General features: G+C 42.5%; 1 protein-coding gene across 2 annotated transcripts; it reads left to right on the top strand.

The window, feature by feature from the left end:
• Window positions 1-451: 451 nt before the first annotated feature.
• Window positions 452-25,775, top strand: LOC126382539 (phosphatidylinositol 4,5-bisphosphate 3-kinase catalytic subunit alpha isoform). Of its 2 annotated transcripts, XR_007569068.1 has the most exons (22): window positions 452-1,100; window positions 2,587-3,002; window positions 3,233-3,442; window positions 3,573-3,823; window positions 4,196-4,441; window positions 4,663-4,748; window positions 4,853-4,958; window positions 8,049-8,201; window positions 8,729-8,863; window positions 10,574-10,698; window positions 10,835-10,916; window positions 11,113-11,277; window positions 11,405-11,508; window positions 13,140-13,311; window positions 15,694-15,800; window positions 16,088-16,209; window positions 18,926-19,004; window positions 19,207-19,377; window positions 19,537-19,654; window positions 19,750-19,901; window positions 21,064-21,412; window positions 21,696-25,775. XR_007569068.1 is itself a non-coding variant. In XM_050032455.1 (21 exons), exons 2-21 carry the CDS (start codon window positions 2,651-2,653, stop codon window positions 21,332-21,334), a joined length of 3,207 nt encoding a protein of 1,068 aa, XP_049888412.1. In that variant the 5' UTR covers window positions 452-1,100; window positions 2,587-2,650; the 3' UTR covers window positions 21,335-25,773. The 2 variants fall into 2 exon arrangements, 1 of the variants encoding a protein (XP_049888412.1); XM_050032455.1 differs by having other exon boundaries at window positions 21,064-25,773.
• The last annotated feature ends 733 nt before the right edge of the window (window positions 25,776-26,508 follow it).

A 26,508-nucleotide genomic window follows, 5' to 3' on the forward strand; every position in this document is an offset into this window, starting at 1 on the left:
ATGTAACTGAATTTTGTAACGTTACCTTTGTTAAATGTCACTGTTGTCCCTGGCTTCATATGAGTAGAGGAAAAGTCTGAAAGCTGCTAGGCTAATTTATACAATGAAAATGCCATAGGCTCGTGCTAAAAACATTAGCATGCTGTATTTGTGGGGAAAATGTGTCGCGCTGACGCACAAGTATAAATCCTGCTTGTCTTTTTTTTTTTTTTTTTTAACACAGGTGTAGTTACATAGTTACAATCTGAGTCCCCCCCAACCCAGTGGGCCCCGGTGCAACTTTATTTACGCACCTGCTTCCCCCACAGAATCCACATCTACAATGGTCATATAAGTGTTATTGGCTTGTTCCTCTGGCCCATAAAGTCTTGCTCAGTTCCAATGTAGTATTATGTGGTTTTAAAGTTACTCAATAACAAGCACGTAATTTCCGACGTGGCAGCAATAAAAAAAAATTCATATTAATGAATCACACATCTATCAGTAACACTTTTCCTCATTCTACCTCTTCTTCTCTGGGGGCCCCCTCCACACACATGCTGCTGACAGGATCTGTCCTGGGCTCTGCCTATGACTGACATCAGAATAATATCGACTCTGTGTTTTTCACACGTGTTCCTTAGTGTCATTAATAAGAGACATTTAATAACCGACTGAAGTAAAGAGTGAACAAGCGGTTTCCTCTCGCAGTCTCATCTCATGACACACTGAGCTCTCTCTGTGTGGGAGGGCGGTCCATGAAGATGAGCCTGCTAGCACCCGTACAGCAGGCTAGTAGCTGTGCGGAGCTAGCGTGCTACCAAACTGAGCAGTTTATTTTCGGGACAGCACGATGAAGAACATCATGAAGTATTACAGACTTATTCCACTACAGCATATTGACAACATCAGCGGGAGCTAGGGGCGTCTCTTCTCCGCCACAGCGGGTCTGTCCCGACCCCTCCGTGTCATTGTTCGGATGGACTAACGTTAGAGCTAGCGCCGCTGCTTGAGACTTCCCGAGCGGGCACGAATGGGATTCACTCAGCTAGCCGTTGCTAATGGTTGTGCTGGCAGACTAGCTTCGCGGCTAACCGGTTGGCGTTAGCTAGCTGACACAGGTAGCTCTATATTTGTTTTTGTCGTGTTTTGTTGTGTGTTCGCTTTTACTTTTATACTGAACAGCTTCCCAGTTACACACCCGACAGACAGCCGGGTCGCACCCGTTTATTGAAGTAACTTAACCTCAGACCAACATGAGCTTGTTATGTATCAGTCGATGTTTTCATATTGTAGATGACATTGATCTGCTTAGTGAACTTGGCTAGCATGGTTAGCTAGCTAGCTAGCAAGCTAGCAAAGAAACAACATAACCCACCAAGCAGCAGCGCAGCACAAACTAATTGATGTGACTGTCAAGCCCAGGCTAAAAGCTATAACTTAGCAGTGTTAGCCACACTTAACTAACCTTCTTTAAGCTAACATGGTTGTTTACATGAATTTTGAAGTCCTTTCATTCGACATCACTGGACATTTATCGGTTCATTGCTGCCCTCTGTGAGTTAGCATGAGTTATTTTAACACCAGCTCACTAAAGGGAAAGTTTTGTCCATAGATGTTGCTGTCTCTGATGTGATGACTTGTTATGTTATCCTCAGGTCCCTTGCTAAATTTATGAAAATTCAAAAAACGCAGTGACATCTTCAATTACTGCTACATCCTGCCACCTGAGTTGTTATAAGTTGCTACTACAGTTCAGTCAAATTGAAGTAAAGCAACTTTACAGAATAGCTATGTGCAATATGGTCAGCTGAAAAACCTTAAAACCTATATACAGTGTTCCTCCAGGCATTCCTTTAGTATAAAGTTACAGCTACTGAATTTTATGACATATTGGCAACCCATGTGAACTTAAATCTCCCCCAGGAGTGTCTATTCAGCATTTTATATGCTGTCACACTGCATCTCCAGCATCTTCTCAGGTCACCAACTCACTAAAGCTAATGTTATTACAGTAACATCTGCAATTACTGTCACAAATGTGTTGTTATAGTTGTTATAATAGTTGTTATAAGTGTGTTGCTACATCTGATCTGCCAAACTGAAGTAAAGTAACTTCACATCATAGCTGTGTGCAATGTGGCCAGCTCAAAAACACTAAACCAATATACCTTGCACCTACAGGCATTGCTTTAGTATGCAGTTACTGAATTTTATAACATTTTTGGCAACCCACGTTCACGTAAATGTCCCCCAGGAGTGTTCAGTTTTCAATTTAATTTATAATGCCCAATATCACACATCACAATTTGCCTCAGAGACAGCATACGACGTCCCTCTGTCCATGGACCTTTGCAGCGTATAAGGAAAAACTCTCCCAAACAAACCTTAAACAGGGGAAAAAATGTTACAAACGTCAGGAAGAGCAATAGAAGTCGTGTGTACAGAATAGATCAATGTCTTAAAATAAGTGTATGTTTAGCATTTTTATGTGGTGTCACAGTGCAACTCCAGCATCTCTCAGGTCAAGTGTTTACCACAAGCTTTATGCATTATTGTGCACAGGTCAGTGATTCTTACATAATTCTGTTTTCTTCCTTCTCACAGTTGGTTGACATCGCTCATCTCGTAATTACCGGGCTCCTGAAATAGCGGATTAGTTAGCACGACCATGCCTCCCAGGCCCTCCTCAGGAGAACTATGGGGGATGCACTTGATGCCCCCCAACATCCTAGTGGACTGCCTTCTGCCAAATGGCATGATTCTCACGTTGGAGTGCCTCCGGGAGGCCACGCTGATCACAGTCAAGCATGAGCTTTTCAAAGAGGCCAGGAAGTACCCTCTTTACCATCTGCTGCAGGAGGAGAGCTCCTACATCTTTGTCAGCGTCACCCAAGAGGCAGAGCGGGAGGAGTTTTATGACGAGACCAGGAGGTTGTGCGATCTCAGGCTCTTTCAGGCCTTCCTCAAAGTCATCGAGCCAGTGGGCAACAGAGAGGAGAAAATTCTTAATAGAGAAATAGGTATGGTTCATGAATTATGTAGGTACAATGCAGCCTACTGTACCATACAGTAACGTACTGTAGCAACTGTTGGCCTTGGGGATGTCATTACCTGCAGTGAGGAGGATTAACATAATACTGCGGGCTTTATGTTATGTGTTATGTGTTGTACTGTATTATTCCAAGGCTAATATCCCATGTGTCAATGCAAAAAAAAAAGGTTTTTGTTAAGCACGTGTTTCTCCTTTCAGGTTTTGCCATTGGAATGCCTATATGTGAGTTTGATTTGGTGAAAGACTCAGAAGTGCAAGACTTCAGAAGGAACATTTTAAATGTTTGCAAAGAGGCCGTGGACCTCAGAGACAGTAACGGACCCCACAGCAGAGCTTTGTACGTGTATCCTCCCAATGTAGAATCCTCCGCAGAACTTCCCAGGCACATCTATAACAAGCTAGATAAAGGTAAGACATTTCACTCCTGGCTCAAAATATATTGTGCAAACATTCACATTTTAGCTGTTTGCGCCTTCTCTGTGTATAAAAAAATGAAAGCATATTTCTCCAATTTGTTCTTTTATTCTTTTTCCCTCAGGTCAAATCATTGTGGTGATATGGGTTATTGTGTCACCCAGCAATGACAAGCAGAAGTACACCCTGAAGATCAACCACGACTATGTGCCGGAGCAGGTGATTGCCGAAGCCATCCGTAAGAAGACACGTAGCATGCTGCTCTCCCAGGAGCAGTTAAAGATGTGTGTGCAGGAGTATCAGGGAAAGTACATCCTCAAAGTCTGCGGCTGCGACGAGTACTTGCTGGAGAAATACCCTCTGAGTCAGTACAAGGTAATCTAATTTAATCTTACGCATGCTGCATCTGATGCTGTTGTACTTAGAGGCGGGAGAGTTTCACTTCACATCAAATTATCATCCAACACAAATGTGCTTGGCATTCATGACATGAAATGAAATTCATGAGAAAATGAGCTGCCTGTGAAATGTGCTGATTCAAGAATAGACCGTATACATCACGTTATATAAGCACAAAGCACTGAATGCTTCAGTTACTGCTGAGTTGTGCTTGTAAAATCCAATAATTTACATCTTAATAAACCCTGGAAATTGTATGAATGGCTTCAAAATGTCAAACAGCATGAATAGCTTCAAAATGTCACAATCATGGCTGCTTCAAAATGTCACTTTGTGTGTCCTTGACAGTATGTGCGCAGCTGTATCATGCTGGGAAGGATGCCCAACTTGATGCTAATGGCAAAAGACAGCCTGTATTCCCAGCTGCCCATGGACACTTTCACCATGCCGTCATACGCGCGGCGAATATCCACAGCAACGCCCTACATGAATGGGGAAACAGCCACAAAGTCTCTCTGGACTATCAACGGAACGCTGAGGATCAGGATACTGTGTGCCACTTACGTCAATGTCAACATCAGAGACATTGACAAGGTACACCGGCGTGGTGCTATGACCACTACATCTTGTTTTATTTATAGCTTCTCTGCTTTGTTCTGCTTTGTCAAAGATAAACTCTGACTGTAATCTCACATCACCAGCACCTCTGAGGTTATTAGAAGATTGTTCACACCGTGCAGTCAGAAATCCACTGGAAGATATCTCACCACTTGATGGATTAGTATATAAAACTGTTGTTGTTGTGGCTGCTCTAGATCTACGTCAGGACGGGGATATACCACGGTGGAGAGCAGCTGTGTGACAATGTCAACACTCAGCGCGTGCCCTGCTCGAACCCCAGGTAGTACACAGTGAAGAATGGCGCTCCACACACTGGGATTCCACTCAGCTTTGCGACAGTGACGTGATTGATTATGTTAATGGTACCTTCCCTGTTTTTTCCAGGTGGAACGAGTGGCTGAACTACGACATGTACATTCCAGACATCCCCCGTGCTGCCCGGCTCTGCCTCTCCATCTGCTCTGTGAAAGGAAGGAAAGGGGCGAAAGAGGTTAGCGGTGAAATGCTGAAATGCTACATTAAAGTTATAATGCTTAAAGGGACAGTTCACCCCCCAAGTCAGAAATGCTGATTTTTTCCTCTTACCTGTCGTGCTTTTTATCAGTCTAGATTGTTTTGTGAGTGTTGGAGATATCGGCTGTAGAGATGTCTGCCTTCTCTCCAGTATAATGGAACTAGTTAGCACTCTTGCCAAAAAAAAAAAAAAAAATACACTTGAAACACTCAACAGCAATGTCTATTTCCTCGAAGATAATCCACAGACCTTGTCATCAGCAGTTTCATGTAGGAAATGCTTCTTTCTGCTGAACTACACCCACTATCCGTATTACTGCACAGAAGGAAGTGTGCATCTTCTCATGACAGCATGAGATGTAAACATTAATGGCGTCGTCTTCAGCTGAGCTGCAGTCTTAGCTAGCTCCGTGGTGCCAGGTGAGCTAGCAGTAAATGCACACTTCCTTCTGAGCAGTGATTCGGTTGGTTGGTGTAGTTTTAAAGAGAAAGAAAATAGTTCCTTCATGATACTGCTCACAACCAGGTCTGTGGATTATCTTGAGTAACTGGGCCATGGTTCCTGGTAAGAGAAGAAGAAGAAGCAGATATTCTTTATTAATCCCCAAGGGGAAAATCATTTTTTTTTCACTCTGTTGTCATACACACACAAGTCCAATATGCAAACACATGCAAAAACAGGACCTAAACATGCATTAGATGGAGAGATGTCAGAGTTTGGTGTTCGGTGCCTTTCTCAAGGGCATCTCTGAAGTGCCCAGGAGGCGAACTGGCACCTCTCCAGCTACCACTTCATGCTCCATATTTGGTCCGGACAGGGACTTGAGCTGGCAACCCTCTGGTTCCCAACTCATGCCCCTATTGACTTGGCTACTGCCGCCCAAGAGACAGTGCTGTTGTCTTACCAACCGCGTCTCAGCACAGAAGGAAGCATGCATCTACTGCTACTACAGAGCTAGCTAATGTTACAGCTCAACCGAAGAGGACGCCATTAATATTTACATCTCACACTGTCCCAACCACGGCCCTCTTGTCCGTGAGTAGATGTATGGTTTCGTTTGCAGTGATAAAGTTGGCGGGTGAAGTTGGTAGAAAGAAAATAGTTCCTACATGAAACTGCTCACAACAAGGTCTGTGGATTATCTTGAGTAACTGGGTTATGATTTCTGGAAAGAGACATTGCTGTTGAGTTTTTCAAATGTACTTTTTTGGTATTTGGAGCACCACAAGCTGAGTGACATCTAGTTCCATTATGTTGGAGAGAAGGCAGACATCTCTACAGCTGATATCTCCAACACTCAGCAACTCACACTAAAACAATCTAGGTTGATAGAAAACACTACAGGCAAGATGAAAACATATATTTTGGATTTATGGGTGAACTGTGCCTTACATTAGCTTTAGTTGATTTGATGATATCATGGTTACTAGTCGTAACAAGAAATGTGTTTTAATACTACAGCAAACACTCCTTATATATCAAAGGAGCAACTGGTGTGTCTGCTCACAGCGCAGTCAAACAAGGTGGCATTGTTTTAATTAAGATGTCAGTCAGTGACTGGCCTTCTTCCATCATGCCATGAGCAACTGCGCTCTGATTTCATGACGGGCATGGCACAAGTAGTTTTCCACAACAGCAGAGCGGAGTGAAAGGAGTTGGTTAATTAGGCAAGGAGGTGAAGGCATGCAGCCTGTCATCTGCAGCTCTTCATGTAACAGCTCATTGTGGCTGCTCTTTCTTGTTTTATTACTTTCTGCAATAGATAAAACGGATCCACTGTCGAAAAGAACCAAAATTGACGTGTTTTGCAGACGTATTTTTTCATGAACAATCGCCCCAGGGACAAATACATTGCGTTTCCTGTGTCACGATAAAAGCTACTCACTGATTGAACACTTTTATGTGAATCAGCAGGAGGAAGAAATGTTGGGTTTCAAACAGTGAGGTTGGTGTCACAGAGATAAAACAGTAACGCTGGATCATATTCATGCGTCGTTTTCCTGTGAATCCCTTGTGCGTAGGTGGGCAATTTGAATCCAGGGCTGCAATGACAGACTCTGCCAGTAACAATAAAAACAACTATATAGAAACGTAATTCATAGTTGCCAATCCCCCTCGATTTTTCCCGGGAGACTTCGGTTTTTTATTGCCCTCTCACAGTTTCCTCCCAGGGTCGCAATTCTCTCATACTTCTCCAAATTTATGACAAATTCTCACACATTTTTTGTCATTTTTTGTTTTTACAACCTGTCTCTGGCACTGTGCAGCAAGTATAAGCCCTGTGACTCTGAAAGTTTACAGTTTCTACCTGTACAACAATACAGTGATGCATAAGAGAGCTGCTCGCGCCTCCTCGTCTTTCTCAGTGAGGCGAAAAGAATACTTGAGCAAATTTCACATGTCCTAGAAAGAAGTGTTCCTGTTTCTTACAGAAAGTTTGAAAGAAAGGGGCATGCATTTTGTAAAAACTGCCTTGTCGATTCTTCCATCAAGAATGGGGGTTGCACAGTGAGCTGAAATGAATGAATGAAAACTGATGAATATTAGTTTATGCCAGGGATTCATGCAAGTTCACGCAAGAGGGACAAGTTATTCTGTACTCTTTCCTAAGAATTAAAAGTAAGATTAAAAGTATTTAACATGAAGATGCTGCTGGATTGTACTAATTATTTTTGTTCTTTAAAAGTAATCAGAATGCAAAGTCTCCCCCAAATTTGGTTTTAAAATCCTCCCTATGTTTTAGGTGTCAAGGTTTGCAAGTATAAACTTAGAGAGTGTAAATACTTTAAATGGATTTTGCCTAAAAAATGCTGGTGGTGAATAAAATTGAAATGAGAAACAGGGATTTTGTAAAGCGACCTTTTGAATGTTATATTCAAATTCCTAATCAGTCTATTCTTGTTTGATTCTTATTCAAATCGGAGCAGTTAGCAGAGGGCGTTAATGCAGGCGTGGGAAGTAAACAACCTCCCTGTGTTGTGCGCTGCACCTGTCTGCTCCGTAGCCCCAAGCTGTTGCCTCACTAATCATTTTCCTATGCATCATCTTACTGGTATTCACCTGCAGGAGCACTGTCCTCTGGCCTGGGGCAACATCAACCTGTTTGACTACACCCACACATTAGTATCAGGGAAGATGGCTCTCAACCTATGGCCTGTCCCACACGGCCTGGAAGACCTGCTCAACCCAATCGGTGTCACGGGCTCCAACCCCAACAAGGTGAACAGCAAATGTCAACATCATGAACACAATGCTTACTCTCCGTTTGTGCTTCCAGTAGTGTCTTGTCCTTTTTTTTTTACAGAGCAAATAGTGGTGTGATGGACAAATGTAAACAGACATTTCTCTCCTTTGTTCTTTCATTGAAGTTTTTTCCTGTCGGTTAACCAGAAAATATGTTATTTCAAATGAAATACAAAGCTGTATATGCCAAAAATGAATGTAAATTACACAGGATGTCAAAGCAGATTTCTTTTAGTCACATCTGACAATACTAAGAAGATAGAAAAACATGGCACAGAACAATCTTTTCAAAGGTTTTCAGGTATTATGCACTGACCTCTAAGCCCCATGACCCAGTTTAAATTGAGCTGGTGACGACATGTAGAGTTTCACAGCCGGATTTAAGCCGCACAGATTTAATCAACCAAGCTTCTTATCCCATTTAATTAGATACTCATTGATACAGGTGCCATTTTTGATTACAGTAAAGACCTTTCCCCTCTCACCACTATCTCACCCTGCAGGAAACACCTTGTCTGGAGCTGGAGTTTGACCATTTCAGTTGCCCTGTCAAGTACCCCGATATGGCCATCATCGAGGACCACGCAAACTGGAATATATCCAGAGAGCTTGGCTTTAATTACTGCCACACCGGTTTGGTAAGATAACAAGCATTTTTTTTATTATGTAGTTTGTGTCACTTCATTCACCCTGAGCTCTGATTTCCATTGTGAGCTGCTGACACATTGTTGTTCACTCACACCACAGACGGTAAATTAACACTTTTTCATTAATGATGACACAGGACTGTAGGGCTGGGAAACTGTAGGCACCTCATGAATTGATCTGAAGTATGATGCAATGGTAAAATGATTATTGATGCATCCTATTGGATCAGAAATTTGGATTTCTGTTCATGATTTATTTTTATCTCACCGTGTGGCTACTTGCTACTATTAAAACAGCATATTGGTAATGATTCATGATTAAAATAAACTAGGGCTGTCACGGGATTAATTTCTAATTGCGATTAATCGCTAAATTTCAATAGTTAACCACGATTAATCGTTTTTTTTATAATTGCATGTTTAACATTCTAGCATTTTGTATTTCAAAACACTTTTGAAGTACCTGGTTTGTAACCAGACAGAGACCACCTCTTCAAGAAGGTCTCTGTCTGGTTGTTTTGGTGCGCACCTGAGTGTGATTGCTATGTTCACACCTGCCCTAATGAAGCGCACTTAGGCGGCAAATTAACTTGAGTTCGACTGAACCGAACTAAGCACCCTAACATAACCATAACCAGCACCCTAAATCAAATGGGGTGCAAGTCAGAGTCACGTCTGGCAGGTAACTATAAAATACAAAAAAAAAAATAGCTCTGTCAAACCATAGGTCACAAAACAGCACACAGCTCACAGCAAATGATGGAATACATCACCAGAAAAAAACAGCACTGCACAAACAAATAGACCTCAGCTCAGTTCAGTCCACTGAATCTGTTTTCTGTTTTCTTGGCAACCCTTCACAGTTCAGTCCCAGTCGTGCTGTAAACCACCGAAACAAAACACAGCTCAAAAGTGCTGCAGGTTTTTACTGTGGTTCTCCACAAAACAAATGCATCTGTATTTGCAGTTCAGTGACAGGAAATTATTTACAATATATACACCCGGTACTGCAGTACCACTGACCACTGAGTAAGGCAATTAGTTTGGTTTGTCACACTTAACTTTATCAAGACTGCAACTCTGAAGAAAGAGAAACTCCAACAGCGACAATGGGGCAGTGATCCTCCTACTAACACCAGTTTGCTTTCCATGAGTGGACTAAATAACATGGACTTAGATCACGCTCTGATGCCCAGGGTAAAGCTGCCGTACTCTTCTTCACTGACCAACAGCAGTGGTGGCTTTGAGAACGACTAACAGTTTTTTCTCTGCAGGTGCATAATATGTTTAACTTGTCAACTGAACCGTCTGGGAGGTTTTTAAAGTGAAACGAGCCATTAATAAAGCACAGTGGTGTCTTATTTTCCCATCGCTATAGCAGCAGGAGGCAGAGAGCCACTTTTAAAAAATGAAATGTTGATATTGTAATAATAATACACTCGTTAGGTCACTGATGATGTATCAGAGTCTTGAAGGGTTGTCTCATTTCATAGGGAAGATTTCAACTACTTCCCCTTGTAACTCTGTTTCCGAAGGGCAAAAGGGCACTTAAAAATGAGGGGTAGGGGTAAAAATAAGAAATGGGATTGGGCCATAATCTTTCAACAGAGTAATTCATTTTTCCCCACCCCTGCAACATGGTGCTGACATTGTTGTTCCGTTTATTAAACTACGTGTTGCATGTGTTATATGGCGTCATAGAGTAACAGACTGGCGCGTGACAACCCCCTGACTGACAGCGACAATGAGCAGCTACGCCAGGTGTGTAACAGAGACCCGCTGTCTGAAATCACTGAGCAGGAGAAAGACTTTCTGTGGAGGCACAGGTAATGTGTGTGCGCCTGTATGCCATTATGTGGCGTATCTGAGGGGTCAAAACAATTACACTTTACACAGAAGTCACTGTGTGTTGCCATGTCATTGAAGTTAGAATTAATTCACTCTCTCCCCAAACTGTTTTAGACAAGACTGCCTCAACATGCCAGAGATCCTCCCCAAGATCCTCCTGGCTGTGAAATGGAACTCCAGAGATGAGATTGCACAGGTACGCTCAGGTTTCTGCTGCTGACACCTTTATTTTGAAGGTCACCACATGGGGAAATAGATGTGTGCCTAACTCTCTGTTATACTAATGCAACTCGGCTGTGCACACAAACATGTTGTCTCAGGTGTTGTAGTGTTGTTTAAAAATTGCAAGAATGATAAAAATGTCTGAGGTCAGTTTTATTTTGTCATTTCAGATGTATTGCCTCCTGAAGGACTGGCCTGCTATCAAGCCAGAGCAAGCCATGGAGTTGCTGGATTGCAACTTCCCTGACCCTATGATCAGAGAGTTTGCTGTAAAGTGCCTTGAGAAATACCTAACTGATGACAAACTCTCACAGTACCTCATTCAACTGGTTCAGGTGTGTTGCATCCTCATCGTATTATTGTGAGAGGAAGGTTTCAGTTTCAGTTTCATACACTTTAAGATTTGTTTTTTTTAGGCAAATAATAATGGTTAATGGTGTTTTCTCTGTTTCCTGTGCCCAGGTTCTAAAGTATGAGCAGTACCTTGACAACCCGCTTGCACGCTTCCTGCTAAAAAAGGCATTAACCAATCAAAGGATAGGACATTTCTTCTTCTGGCATTTAAAGTGAGTTCATTTTAAAAGTTCTTCTTTTAATTTGTAGCTGTTTGTCCGTGATTTGAATGGTTAAAGTGATGTTTGAATTAGGGATGGGCCTTTTAAGTTACTTCAATATTCAAGTATTTGTATTAAATTATTGTAGAGTACTCACAAAAAAAAATCTAGCATCTAAATTGGCCAACAATGAAAAAACAAGTGCAAATTTAAATTCATTTACTAAACAACCTGGCTTTTACACCGATTAAACCATAAATTCAAAGTTAACACACAAAAAATCAGCAAACAACTCTGCCGTTAAACCTGTTGATAACAGTTGGGTAAAGTTAGCTGTGTCACAGTGTGTATGTGTGTGGGTGGACTCTCATCAACTTTTCCCTGGTGCAGAGCTCACACTGCAGCAGCAGAAGTCTCATGATAAACAGAGAGGGAGCAGCAGCGGGCCAAGGAGGCGCTGAGTGAAGGAGTGCAGAGAAATCAGATTTTACCCATTTCATATGGGTAAAAAGAAGTATAAAAGTCACGCTCACATGTGGGGGGTTGGGTGGCGAATATGCTATACGGTGAACGAATACTTACATCCAAATTGAGTTCTGGAATTGTCACGGCCACCCCTAGTTTGAATGTCACTAACTGTCAGGTCTCCAGTCACGTTGAATTCAAGAAAGTTCTGTGAACTCAGCTGATGTCAGTCGATGTTTTGGGATACTCTGTGTCTGTTTGTATAAGAGCTTTGATTCTCTCCCCAAACTTGATTGGGCTTGACCTGACCTGCCGAGTCTGGCTGGACAGTAGTTTCTGAAAATTCCCCCCGGGCTTGAATCTGGTTGGTTTTGCTACAGTTTCCTGGTGTTTTTTTTAAAAAAATTTTTTTAAAATTTTTTATTCGTCTTCAATTCAGACCGTATACAGGACAGCTGTTGGGAAATTTGGGCAGGGGAGCAACATTTTCAAAAGTCGGCCCCTTATCGAAACCGGCATTCTGGCTGAGCTGGTCAGGATGCAGTCTGGCTCACATGTTTACCTCAGCAGCACTTGTGAGTGTTGCACATCCACCTGACCCATGTCAGATGGACTGCACCACTTCACCTGCATGGGGTGGGAGCATCAGATGGCACGTTGAAATGTATGTTAATAAATACACATAACTTGTATTGTCAGTGATTTCAGTAGGTAAATTGTTGTACTTGATCCAATTTAAGGGTCAACCGTAGACCTTTTCATGGGCCCCCCTTGGCCTTAAGCTGGGGTCATCTGTACCCTTTGACCCCAATGATGGCAGACCTGACATTGTAGTATCTAAACCCTGCCTGTCATGAAATCCTGTACGATCTTTATTTAGTGTCTATGTTAAATGATGGTTTTTGGATTGTGCTGAACATTTGGTAAGAGAAGGCGCATGTCACACATTTCTGTCAACGAAAAAGAAAAGTTAAAGTGCAAATTCAGGTTGTCATTTTGGCCCAAAACTGCTGTCGTGGTTCAGGCTTGGACAGGACAGCTTGGTTCATGTCGGGTCAGGCCTGATTTCTTTTTTTGGCCCTAATCATAGCTCTAAATTCTACGGATGCTGGACACATTTCTCATCAGGACCCAAACAACCCCTAATGTTTTTCCTTCTCTCACTGATATGTGTGCAGGTCAGAGATGCACAACAAGACAGTCAGCCAGCGGTTCGGCCTGCTGCTCGAGTCGTACTGCCGGGCCTGTGGCATGTATCTGAAGCACCTGAGCAGACAGGTGGAGGCCATGGAGAAACTCATCAATCTCACTGACCTCCTCAAACAGGAGAAGAAAGATGAGGCGCAGAAGGTAATCCGACAGCCGGCAGCTGTTAACTGTGATCCATTGAGTCGTTGAGTTTAATCTCGATAACATCTGGACCAATCAGGCCACAGAGAAGCCACAATACAGCTGAGTGATTGAGTTTGGACAGGTGCTTTTTTCACTTTGCTTGCTGCTAAATATATTTTAACCGCACATTTCTAAAACAAAACAAGGTGATCCTTATAATAGCCGTAGATTTATACAGTGTATTCTTAAATTACAGCTGGTGCTTACACAGGTTGGTTCCAAAAAAGGCTGGTATGACCTCTGATAATGTTTGCATGGTTCATTTAGCATAATTAATATCTCTGCAGTATCACTTCCATCAGTATCAGTGGCTCTTAAGTTTTAAATAAAAATACCAGTCTATTTAATTCTGATTGACTGTACACATCAGAGCTTTCTGGATGTTCAGCTGCTGTTAATGAAGGTCAACACTTGTAAATGATTTACTATAAAAGCCTTCTAGGCAAGTGAAATGAGCAGCAATCACAGATTAATGCTTCTTAATAGAGTATGATGGAGTTTCTTGTAAAACAGGGTACATTAGGGGAAAAGGCATATCGTCTATAATGATGCTCAAATAAAGCAAATAAAGGGCTTCACTTAAAAAATATAGGCACTTCATTTGAATAGGGTGCTATTTAAGATGTATAAAAAGATGGTCACTTCTATGCGCCATATAAAAATGAAGCCAAAATATCCTGGATACAGCCGTTGCCACCTTGTGCCGGTCATCAGGAACCAGAGTCTGCGCAGTAGTGATCTCCACATAATCGAGTTACCGCCGTCTGACCAATCTCAAGCAGCACCATTGAACATGAGCACACCGATTGGCACACACAGCTGTCAGTCATGACGTCAAACCCCTTTTTATAGCATCAAACAGCTAATTAAAACCAATCTCATGAGAAAAATGTATACTTGACCATGTATCCGCATAAGAACTACCTAAAATGAGATTGGGAAACATTTATTTGACATGTATTCCATCTTTTAGTTCAGTATTTAAGTGCCGTCTAAAGGGAGGAGGTTATAGCCACTAGCTAATGTGCCAGTCATACTGGTGGTGGTGTCTATGCAAATACATTGGTTAGCTAGTTAACCAGCAGATTGACGTACTATCTGAATTTTCTGTTATTAAATAGCGTTCATCAGTGATGAATATATTCAGAGCATCAAACATGGTGAATTTTTAGGCACCAATTTGTGCCTTTTCTGCATTAATCAATGGTAGAAATATCATGGTACTTACACTTCAGTCGTGAGTTGGTTGATCTTCATGTTTCATGGTAGATTGTAAATGTTGCTTTTGAGGTTGGCAAATTTGCGTTTCCCAAGATAGCGAAGGTCTGATCCACCCTACTTTCCCCCTGACTGGCTAGTACTCGTTGCCTTCGTTGGTTAGGTTGGCAAGGTTGAGGCAAGGGGAGTGAGACTGTTTGGGGTTAGGGTAAGAATGTCAGTAAGGCAGAATAGTGTTCATGCCTTTGCTTTCCACAAATTGTATGGGGTTGCACACTGCCACCACCTTCTTTACTAGAGAAATTGTTGCATTAATGAGTTGCGCTCTAGCAGCACATTAAAGTGTAAGTCGTCTGCCACATTCATATTTTTGTTGGAGGGGACAAATGCACGTATTTTAAATGTTAAGATGGACATGTCTCCTTAATACCCTCCCATAATCTACGTCAGTGTGCCAAAAATGAGTATTTAACAAAGCTGCAGTTGGTAGCTTTTATGAAAAAAAATATCTCGTATTTGCTGAAACTATCTCCATATTCACACGTCACTAACTGAGACAAATAATCTGTGACAAAAATCATACTCCGCTGCCTACTTCATTGTTTTGTAGTGCTTCTAATGGCCTTACCTCAGTAAAAAACAACCAGTCAGAGCCGAGGAGTCTCTAACACAGCTGTCAACCATGTTGGTCACAGCTCGTGAACTGCGGTCAAACTGCAGCGTTAATTACATATGAATCAAGGTTCTGTTACTGCATTATCTTTTTCTCACCTCAAATTCTTTCAGAAACATATTTTAGTGTACTGTTTAGCTGTAGAATGAGAAAGTTCGTGACCCCTGTTTGAAACACTAGAGTTCAGTTCAGAAGCAGTGATTGTGATGTGATTGACAGCTGCGTTAGAGACTCCTCGGCTCTGACTGGTTGTTTTCAGTGAGCAGCAGCAGACTCTAGCAAATCCCATTAGAAGCAGTAGGAAGAGGAGGAGGAACATGATTTTTATCTGACTCGCAGTTCTTTCAGAATTTTGTGACAGTTGCGGCAAATATGTCAAAAAGTTATTTCCGTAAAAGTTACCCAACTGTAGCTTTAACTCACATGACGGTGCGTTTCTCTCCTTGAAGGTTCAAATGAAGTTTCTGGTGGAGCAGATGAGAAGGCCTGATTACATGGACGCCCTGCAGAGCTTCACCTCCCCACTGAATCCAGCACATCAGCTGGGAAACCTCCGGTACATCAGCACTCTCTCATCTTACTCTCTCCTCTGATGAAGTGGCTGACATTTATTATTTATTTTCTCTGCAGGTGTTGCTTTTGCCTTTTCTTCTTCAAGGCTTAAGATGTTATTACGTAATACGAGTCAGTGTTTTTTATGTGTGGATAAAGAAAATGTAGGAACACAAGGAACTGCCTCATTTACAGTAAACCCAGTCCACATGACTCAGCTGGGATGGAATAATGTATATATGTTTTTTGAGTCACATTTCCTCCTCAGACATTTCCCCATTTCTGTTTCAGCCTGGAGGAATGCAGGATGATGTCATCAGCCAAGCGGCCTCTATGGCTTAACTGGGAAAATCCAGATATGATGTCAGAACTGCTCTTTCAGAACAACGAAATCATCTTCAAAAATGGAGATGGTGAGTTTGTCCATGAAATAAAATAGAGTAGAAAGAACTGTTTGCTCTGATTGTTTGACTAATACAACAGAAAATGGCGATTTCTGTTAGTTGTTAAACACACGGCTGTTAATGTGTCATACTCCCTAATTTGAGGACTGTTTTTGCCTATTATCACACCTATTTTTCTCACTAAACAGGAAAACACAGCTGTACACCAATCCAAGTTTCTGTCTTTCACTGAACTAAGACTAACATTAGCTTGATTGCCTCGTTAGTTCATCGTAAAACGCACTTAATTAAACCTCCAAAACCATCTTGTTAGTCATCTAGTTAGCCCACTGTTCACACAATCAACACCTCTGTTTGGGCTGGTCCTTAACTCACTTAGCTAGATGTGAAAATATGCAGATCTTCTTGCCGTTTATCCCCTTGGTCTCTTTGTAGTCATTCTCACATATGAACTCCGGACAGTGTCCAGAGAATCAGGTCCTGAGTTTCCTTTTAATACGTGGAGTAACAGGAGACTGCCTGTGTGTGAAGTGTTCTCGTCTACTGAATATTATGTCAGTCGAATCAGATCTGGCTGATCAATACGAATTTTTGATGACATGTTTTTACTGAACGGGCTCAGCGGGACATTCAGAGTGACAGTGCCATTCACATATACAGTTAACAAGCTAACTGCACATTTCGGAAGTGTGTGATAACATTTTTTGCCGACACTAGATATCAAAGAAAAGCCAGAGACTGTATCGTATTAAGTTGCCGTGAGCTGTAATTTTGCAACCTCTGAGCAGAAGCAAAACTATAACGTTATCTCAGAGCCTTATGGTGCAAAGTGTCTCCTCCTCTGAGAGTAGCGTGAAAGTCAAGAGCGCTCACTCTGCAGCAGAATCTGGGGACCAAAACAAACTCAGAAACACACCGCACAGCACACTGACTTGCCAAAAATCAGAAAAGACTGCTCGACTTTAATTCGAATCTCCAACTTTTAAGGGACAGCTCTATTGGAAATATTCCATTCTGTTTAGGTGAGGGTTGGCGCCAGGACACAATGTGGATTACACCACGGTCACGTCACCAGATTGTAATTTGATTTAAAAACAAAAAAAACAGAGTCTTTTGCTGTTCCTTTAATTCGTCTGACGATTTCGTCTTCAGCCTGTACTGACAGAAGTCTCTTAATCTCCTTGTTGCTGTCTTTGTGTGCCCTTTGGGTGTTTGTTTTCTTTCGGTTTCGTGCTCGTCTCCTGATAGACACGTCATCAACACACCAATTTGCTCACTGTGAATTTTCCAGACACCTGCTCTATTCTTACATGGGCTCAGTTGAACATTGCACGGACTTTTTACTAGTGTGTTAAAGGAGCTATATGTAAGAAATCTAAAGCAAATAGTCGTAAAATCCTCCTAATACGTCACAGAGACTAAGGAATAATGTTCATATAACATACTGATCTCACCGACAACAATAGTACGGCCAGAATATTCGCGTTTAAAATTTTTTTTTACAGTCTGCAAATCATGTTTATGTTTTGAATTTGTGGTCTGGCCTGTTGCGCCACCCACCGCCGTCTACCAGTCACGCAGTCAGTAGAGTCTCAGCATCAGTTACAGTTACAACTGAGCGACAGCAGCACAGCAAGCAGCATTAGCAGTGTCCCGGTACATAGCATTAGCAGCCGGCTCCTCCTCAGCTGTATCCCAGCAGCAGCGTTAGCAGCAGAGAAGCCGGACTTGCTCGAACGGTCAGCTGGAAAACCAGCAACCTCGAATCTGTAGGGGAGGGGGGGCGGACACGACTTGTGGGAGTATTTTGAATTTGAGTGCAGTAACCGTTTTGGCCACATTCTTACATACAGCGCCTTTAATAGGATAAAGTCTGTTTAATGTCTGATTCAGCTGATTCAGACATTTGTGTTCTCACATACAGCTCCTTCAGGTATGTCAAGATTATTTCAGGTTCGCAGTGCATGTGTGAAAGGGGCTCCTGTCTCTGAGCTGTTCGCTGAGCAGCAGCTCTCACTTGTTTGTTGAAGGCAGCTACAATAATGTTACACCGTGTTTTCAACAAATGAGGAAATAACACATTTTGATGTAAAAATTGCTCATTTTCCACTGCTCGTTTGGTCGTCAGCAAATGCACACCTTGGTGAGCTCTTGACTACAAGTTGGTTTGATTGTATGGAAATTTATACAGAGGTTAGCCCGCTACAACTGTTGCAGTGGCAGCAGTACATATAAAAATGGCTGCCACTCTGACCATCCTGCGATGTTGATTTGAATGGGGACATTTGTTCACTCTCATTCTGTTTCTATGGTTTTGTATCAGTGCTTTTGCCTTGTATCTTTGTGACTGCCTCTATCTCTGTTCGCCCATCCTTCCCTCTGTGTATCAGCACACACACACACACATGCAAACACAAACACACACACAGACTTGAAAAAGCTCTTGCTGAGCATGCAGCATAATTCAGTCTGAGCCTGTAGGGCACATCATGGCACACAAACACAACCTCATCCATGTTCTTTACACGGAATTCAGAAAGAACAAGTCACATTATTTGAATCACACTTTAGCGCAGCTGTTGGAGCGTTTTGCTGCACCATCTGTGATAAAACTGACTCTGACAGCTCTGCACCATGAGGCATCATGGAGTTGATCAAAGAGCAGCGAAGCAGCTAATATTCACCTTACTGTCATCCACCTCCTCATCTCTCTGTGCCTCCGCAGATCTGAGGCAGGACATGCTGACGCTGCAGATCATTAGGATAATGGAGAACATCTGGCAGAACCAAGGCCTTGATCTCAGGTAGGCTCCTCAGTACACCACGACAGCAAAGATGCAGGTGCACATTAACAGGTGCTGGATACTTTCATGTTCTGCACTCCATACCTGAATGCAGATTAGTGGCAACCCCTGCGAGCCACCTCGACTTGTTTAATATGAAGTCTGTCGCTGCTGTCCTAATTAATTCTGCCTCTCTTTGTGTTTCTTGTCCTTCCTCTCCCAGGATGTTGCCATATGGTTGTCTGTCAATCGGCGACTGTGTGGGTTTGATTGAGGTGGTGAGGAACTCTCACACCATCATGCAGATCCAGTGTAAAGGCGGCCTAAAGGGGGCACTGCAGTTCAACAGCCACACACTGCATCAGTGGCTCAAGGATAAGAACAAGGGAGAGATGTGAGTGGTAAAAACAGTCATTTATACAGCACATCCAGGCTTTGGGTGGGCATAGAGGGGTGTTACTGACAATATAAAGAATAATGTGAAGACTGTGTTTGAAAAACTCCCAATCCTCTTTGAGACTCAAGTATTTTCCATTTGTTTGATATTTTTCAGGTATGACCAGGCCATAGATCTGTTCACACGGTCATGTGCAGGCTACTGTGTAGCCACGTTTATCCTGGGCATAGGGGACAGACACAACAGCAACATCATGGTCAAAGATGATGGACAGGTACAGATTACATGTACCCTCCTATGCTGTATATGCATACTTTCTGTTTCCCTCCTGAATGATTATTTAATGTCTTACTTTTTTTCTTGTCTCAGCTGTTCCACATAGACTTTGGCCATTTCCTCGACCACAAAAAGAAGAAGTTTGGGTACAAGAGAGAGCGCGTGCCCTTTGTGCTCACACAGGACTTCTTGATCGTTATTAGCAAAGGAACTCAAGAGTGCACCAAAACAAGGGAGTTTGAAAGGTAACACCAGCAACAGACATGAGTGTATTATATTGGGATTAAAGAAGAATGACTTATAAAACATATCAAAGCCATGTCAGAATGTCCTGCACTTGTCGGCAGCCCTTTTTACAACGAGACCCTGTAATACTGCCACAACAAAGACCCTTTAGTTTGCCGGCTTTGCGTTTATATGCACACCTAAACAATGCCTTCATAATGCCACAAGGGTTGGCTGAACTTTTCTTGTCCACCTGCCACTCAGTAGATTACCATTGTTTTTTAGGCTGGTGAATGAAGCCAGTCCAGTAGCCACTTGCATATTTTACCAGTATTTGGCTGGTGGCTGGTGCAAATTCCTAACCTTGAATGCCACTATAGTTTGTGGTTTTAGATAGCATACCATGCTAGTTTTTCCAATTAAGTTCAATTCAATTTATTTATAAAGCCCAATATCACAATTTGAGTTGTGATAGCTCGAGTCAGCCCTAGTCGGCTGTTTTTTCTTTTTTGTTTTGTATTACAGCTGATTTAATATGTTGAATCGGATGCAGAGCTGGCAGAGCCTGTCGGTGAGAATACAGACTATAACCACCTGCAGCTATGGAGAGTTATACCTTCTCATGCAGGCGCATAACGTATATGCTAGTTGGCTGTTGGCTGTAGTGTTTGCGGTGTGTTCAAGCACAACTTTTTGGCCAAGACATGGGCAATGTGAGGTGATGCAACAGTCAACCTTCATCGTTACTAGTTCTTTGATGTCAGTTTGGTGTTTCTGAGCCGTAACACAATGGAGTCAGCCTCTAGTGTGACATACAGAATACATGTCAGGTGTTTTCTTAATGATAACAATGGTGGACATTTTCGGTTGCTGTTCTTGTTCTTTGGGTTAACTGCTAACTGCTGCTAGCTGCTTCTTAAATCTCCTCATGATGGGTCGCACACATAACACGTCGTCAAAATGTCAAACGCATCCTGCCAGTTGTGTACTGTTAGTACCTTGTCTGCTGGCTTAAAGGCGAAGCAACGCTATCCCCAGTCAGAATTCGTACCATTTCTACAGAACAGCGAGGCAGAGGAACGTCGTAACATTCTTGGACAGGCAGTGCAAAAGGCACATTTGTCCCCACTTTTCTTCCGTGCTTGTATTCCTATTTGTAAATTTTTCCTGCTCACCCCTCAGGTTCCAGGAGATGTGTTACAAGGCGTACCTGGCAATCCGGCAGCACGCCAACCTCTTCATCAACCTCTTTTCCATGATGCTGGGCTCCGGGATGCCTGAGCTGCAGTCGTTCGACGACATCGCTTACATTAGAAAGACGCTGGCTTTGGACAAGACGGAGCAGGAGGCCCTGGACTACTTCATGAAGCAGATGAACGACGCTCACCATGGCGGCTGGACTACCAAGATGGACTGGATCTTCCACACAATCCGCCAGCACGCCATGAACTGAAATGACGCGAGAGAGGAGTAAAGGACTGCGGAGACAACAGCACACTAAGAACCAAAAGAATAGTGAGAGGAGAGCGAGGTATTTTCCCCAAACACACTAAGGCCTGGTTAATACGTCTGCCAGCGTGTGACTCTGAAACATTACCTGCCAGCGCACCACAAAATAAGGGTGCTCAGAAGGGCCTATTTCAGGGACATGATGCTTAAATGCTCCTGTTTCTGCAGGTTTCTGAATCTCTCCTCCCTGCACTATGAACTAAGGCAGGGCGGAGTGTCATCAGTCTTCTTCATAGGAACTAAAGTGTAATGGACCTCGACAATGTTGACAGATTTTTATTTTTCTTATTTTTTATTCCTTTCAGTACATCTACAACCATCAGCATTAAGAAAGGAACATCATGAAGTGGTGTACCATGAGCACAGCCGGCTTTTTCTAAGGATGACCTGACAAGAGTGTATCTGCTTTATTTCCACTACCTATTTTGAACTGATGAAGACGGGGGGGGAGATATCGGCGCACACAGCCAGGCCAGCTGAGACAGAATGAAAGGGACAATGAGGAGCTGACGTGTGCCCACAAAAATCATATTACCCTCCTTTACAATCATAAAAATCAATCACCAACACTATACCACAGGACTGACAGAGGACGTGTTGTTAAACACTTAGCTAGCATTTAATGCTTTTGGAGCAACTGAACTTATTTGTAGCCTACAGATGACGTGTTCTCAGTTTAGAAATCACGCCAGATAACTGACTTTTGTACAGCAGTATATCCATAGACTTGTATGCATTCGGTGCACATATTCCTTTTTGAGTCTATTTTCTACTGAGCCAAAGTACTAGATGTTTAACCCCACTACTCAGCAGTCTTATTGTAAAAAAGAAAAATAGTCACTACTATTCCAAGTCTCTCGTGTGTACTCATAGCACTGATCTCTGCAGTATTTGTTTTGTTTCGTCTATCAGTATTATCATGCGTCCGGCGTCGAGGCACAAATGTCCGTCGTCCACCCCACACAGTCGGACCGGAGAAAACCTTTCTGATGGTCAGCCGTTTAGGAGGTTATGAATTGTGATAGGGTTGGGTACCGTTCACATTTTACTCGGTACCGATACCCAGCAGTACCTTTTTTACTCTTCTCTATTCACACATAGAGCTAAGTATCTGTCTTAGCTCTACCGTGTGCCTGTGTGTGTCTGCCCGTCTCTGTCACGCTCTTTTTAGAATAAGTAAGCAATTAAAAAAACACCACCTCAAATGGCAGTGATACAAGGCTATTTCTAAAATAAAATAGAAAGGAAAACAAACCAGACCAAACTGTCGATGCTGCAGCTCGCTGGGAAGCTGATGTGGCGCTTCCACTTCATTTCTGAACTGCTGGCTTTGCGCAACTTGTCTCAGTCGCGAAACGGCACGTAGCCGGGAAGTTGGCCCAGGAGTTTGCGGGCAGCTTCCTGGCTTCAGATCACTTTGCGGCACTTCTGACTCCTTAAAGAACTTACCAGCTTCGCAAAGGTCCGTTGTCTTTGATGTAAAGCACCCTTGACGTGAGCAGCTGGCCAAGGATTCACGCAGGTGGCTTGCTGGTTTCGGCTCACTTAGGGGCACTTCTGCTTCCTTACTTAACCCACTGGCTTTGCGGAGCTTGTTGTCTCCAGAGCAGTTATCTCCATTGCAAAGCGCATGATGCCAGGCAGCCGGCCGAGGAATTCCATGGGCAGATTCCTGGGTCCGGCTCGCTTAGCTGCACTTTCGCCTCCTCCAAAGTGAATCTGTACTTGTCAGTACCGATGTAATTCAGTCCGTACATGTAGAAGTAGAGTGCGGTACCCAACCCTATAATTCAGCTGTTAAAGGCAAAGAACACAGGGGGAAGAGGATGTGTAGTGTTCCTTTTGTGTGCTGTGCTGTTACACTATGCAAGTTGTGATCCTAATATGTACTGTATCCTGCAAAAAAAAAAAAAAGATGTCAGAGTAAGGCAGAGAGAGAAATGCATCTCCCCCGACATACTCACACAGACAAGCGTGTCAGTGAACTTCGTACAGACAGTACATGGAAGACAGAAAAAAATGCTGCACTGTAACAGAATCGTCTACTTCTTCCCGACAAAAAGAACTGTGAGAAACACCTTTGGACCCTGCCTTTCGCTTCTCCTTACCAGGTTTATATTCGGAGCTTCAATCTAAGCCATCTGTAAAATGTTTGATGAGTTGAATTTCGCTCCTGTCCTCTTGTTCTCAGATAATTGAAGACAGACTCACGTTCGCCATATGGTCCCTGATCGTGACATCCAGGTAAAGAAAAGCAACCGAAGTGAATTTTTATTTTTTCAACCTTCCAAGTGTCTTTCTTCCCTCCTCTTTTCCTACAATTGTCACCCTTATGTGTGGAAGAACAGTCTTTGCAGGTTCGCTAGCTGCACAGACGCATACGTAAGAGGTCAGTAGATGTTCCAGCTTTACCAAATGATACACCACAGGGCGGTTTCCTGGACACTCAAGTCCGATTTTTTTTTTTGTTTTCTGTACATGGGTAAGGACTTCAAAATGCTCAGGAAACCGATCCTACTGAGATGCATGTGCTTCTGTACAGGCTACAGAGCAGTGGGCCGGACCCAAACTGAGAAAACTAGACCCTGTATACTTTATGGAAGAACTCTCTAGATGATGCTATTTCCCTTTGTACTTTGTTTTCTGTTTCTCACACTGCATTATGCATGAGGTCCTCGAATATCTACTTTTTGTTTGTTTGTTTGACCTGATGTTGTTTACTTGAATTTCATGTATAGAAATGACCTTGTTACTTGTGTGAGGTACAACAAAGTCACAATGAAGGTAACAGATACTGATAACTGCTACTACATGTGCAAATGCTTTCCTTGAATAACTACAGAGGTAATATATTTTTGTATTTTTAAATGTACGCAAACTCATATATGTAAACTGCTAACCAAAAAAACAAAACAAAGGAGGAATCATGCATAACGTGCGCCATCCTCATACAAAACCCAGTAGACAGCTTCTAGTTGTTGAAATGATATGAATGACAGAGCAGAGGTGGATCGTTTGAATGAAGGACAAGGACTTGATGCTGTTGTCAGAGTACGATCTTTACGTCGAGTGGAGATCTCTTGCTGTAAGTGGAAGTCTGTAAGCACAATAAGGAGGAAGAAGCTACCCTGCATGTTTTAAAAACCAGATCCATATGTAAGTTGTATATCCATCTGTATATATATCTCATAAAACCTCTTCAAATACTTGTTTTAGTCATCCTCATTATGACCATGTCTGATAAACTGTATGCATTCATTTATTGTACTGTTGAATAAAAACATTTCTCCCTATATAAATACATCACCAGGTGGTTTAATTACAGAGCTTGTTTTGCAGTCGATCAAAATATAATTTACAAGGCACTTTGCGTTTTGCTTCATGATAAAGATTAACATTCATGTAGGATATGGCTAATGTGAACAATCCTTAAAGGAATACTTCACCCACAATATGAGCATTTATATGTAAATCACTCAGCCGATGTCACGTAAAATTATTAAAAGAAAACTCCATAGTGAACAAATTATCCAAAAACTGAGAAATTTCTTGTAGAATTGAAGTCATAGGGGTCTGTGTTAAACAACGGCAAAACTGTATCAAAACATCCGTCTACAAACTCACACAACTTGTGCGGTATAATCCATATCTCATTTATCCAGTCATATGCTCAGTACCTCCCATAGACCAGGGGCAACCTTTACTATCCACATACTATCTACATTTTTGGCCACAAAAGAAAAATCTGTCCGGAGCGGCAAAACATATTTGAGCCTCATAATAAAGGTAACACAGCCTTTTAAGTATATTAAAACCGCGACAAACAACCAAAGGCCATTGAAAACATGGGTGTTTTAAGATTTGTCTTGTAAGTGTCAGTGGAGGGGAAAGATTTAAGAGAGAGCTGAAGGCTATTCCAAAGCTTTGGAACAGCTACTGCAAATAAATGAAAAGGCAGCAGGCCATTTTAGTTGTGAGATTTTAAAACATTTTTTAAAATCACTGTATGAGCTTCACATTTTTAAAGTTGAAGAATGTAAGGATTAGTTTAGGCCCACAACAATAAATGAAAATATAATAATGGTTATTCATTTCCGTATAATGTTCTGTCAAAGCCACAGGGAGCCACTGGAGAGGGGCCAAAGAGCCACATGCAGCTCTTGAGCCGCAGGTTGCCGACTCCTACCCTAGACTGAAAAAAAAAAAAAAAAAATGGACGTAGCCTCCGTGAATTCATCGTTTTTTGGACTGAAGCCTCAAGTTTAGCATTCCAGCCGTCGACATTATGTTTCTGTTGGCACCGGAAGTGACCATATTTGGGCAAGAGGTTGGAGCTGACTGAGAAGCCAAGGACGTTATAGGAAGGTGGCCTGTCACTCAAAGCGGCCCGCCCGTAACTATGCGTAACTTTAAGTCTTAATAAAATGTAAAGGGGTGAGTTCTAAAAACAATTCATGCACCCGGGGCGACCACTAACTCGTCTGTAGAGTGGGCCCCCATGTACAAAGGCCATGTCCTTGCCACAGTGGCTATGGGTTTGATTTTAAACCCCGGTCCTTTGCTGCATGTCATCCCCCTTCTCCCTTCCCCTTTCACTCCCAAAACTTTCCTTTCAAATAAAGGCAAAAAAACCCCAACAAATTAATTCCCCATACAGTTTGCAAATTTGTGAATCCTAGGATGGTGAAGCAATGGCCCATCTTACTCTGCCTCTGACTGGCTTACCCTGACATACTTACCCTAACCTTAACTAATCCCACTCCTCTGACTTAAAACTGACCAATCCCACTAATGAAGGCAACGAGTACCAGCCAATCATAGGGCGCGTACACTTTTCATGAAGGGGGAAATTAGCCATAGAGATGAAAACATTTTTGTACCAGGTTGTAAACATGTTTATTTCTGCTGTAAATCTGGGCATTTTAACATGGGGGTCTATGGGGACTGACTTGCTTCTGGAGTCAGCCTCAAGTGGCTATTAGGGGAACTGCATATTTTGGCACTTTCGTGTTGGCTTTATTTTTCGGTCCCTGAGGTTACCGCTTGGTACTTCCCAATGAGACAGCCCTTTCTGATGGGGAACTGAACTAAAAGTGAAACTTAATCCATGCCAGACTC

This window comes from Epinephelus moara, chromosome 21 (assembly GCF_006386435.1).
Source record: "Epinephelus moara isolate mb chromosome 21, YSFRI_EMoa_1.0, whole genome shotgun sequence".
In the NCBI taxonomy this organism is placed as follows: domain Eukaryota; kingdom Metazoa; phylum Chordata; class Actinopteri; order Perciformes; family Serranidae; genus Epinephelus; species Epinephelus moara.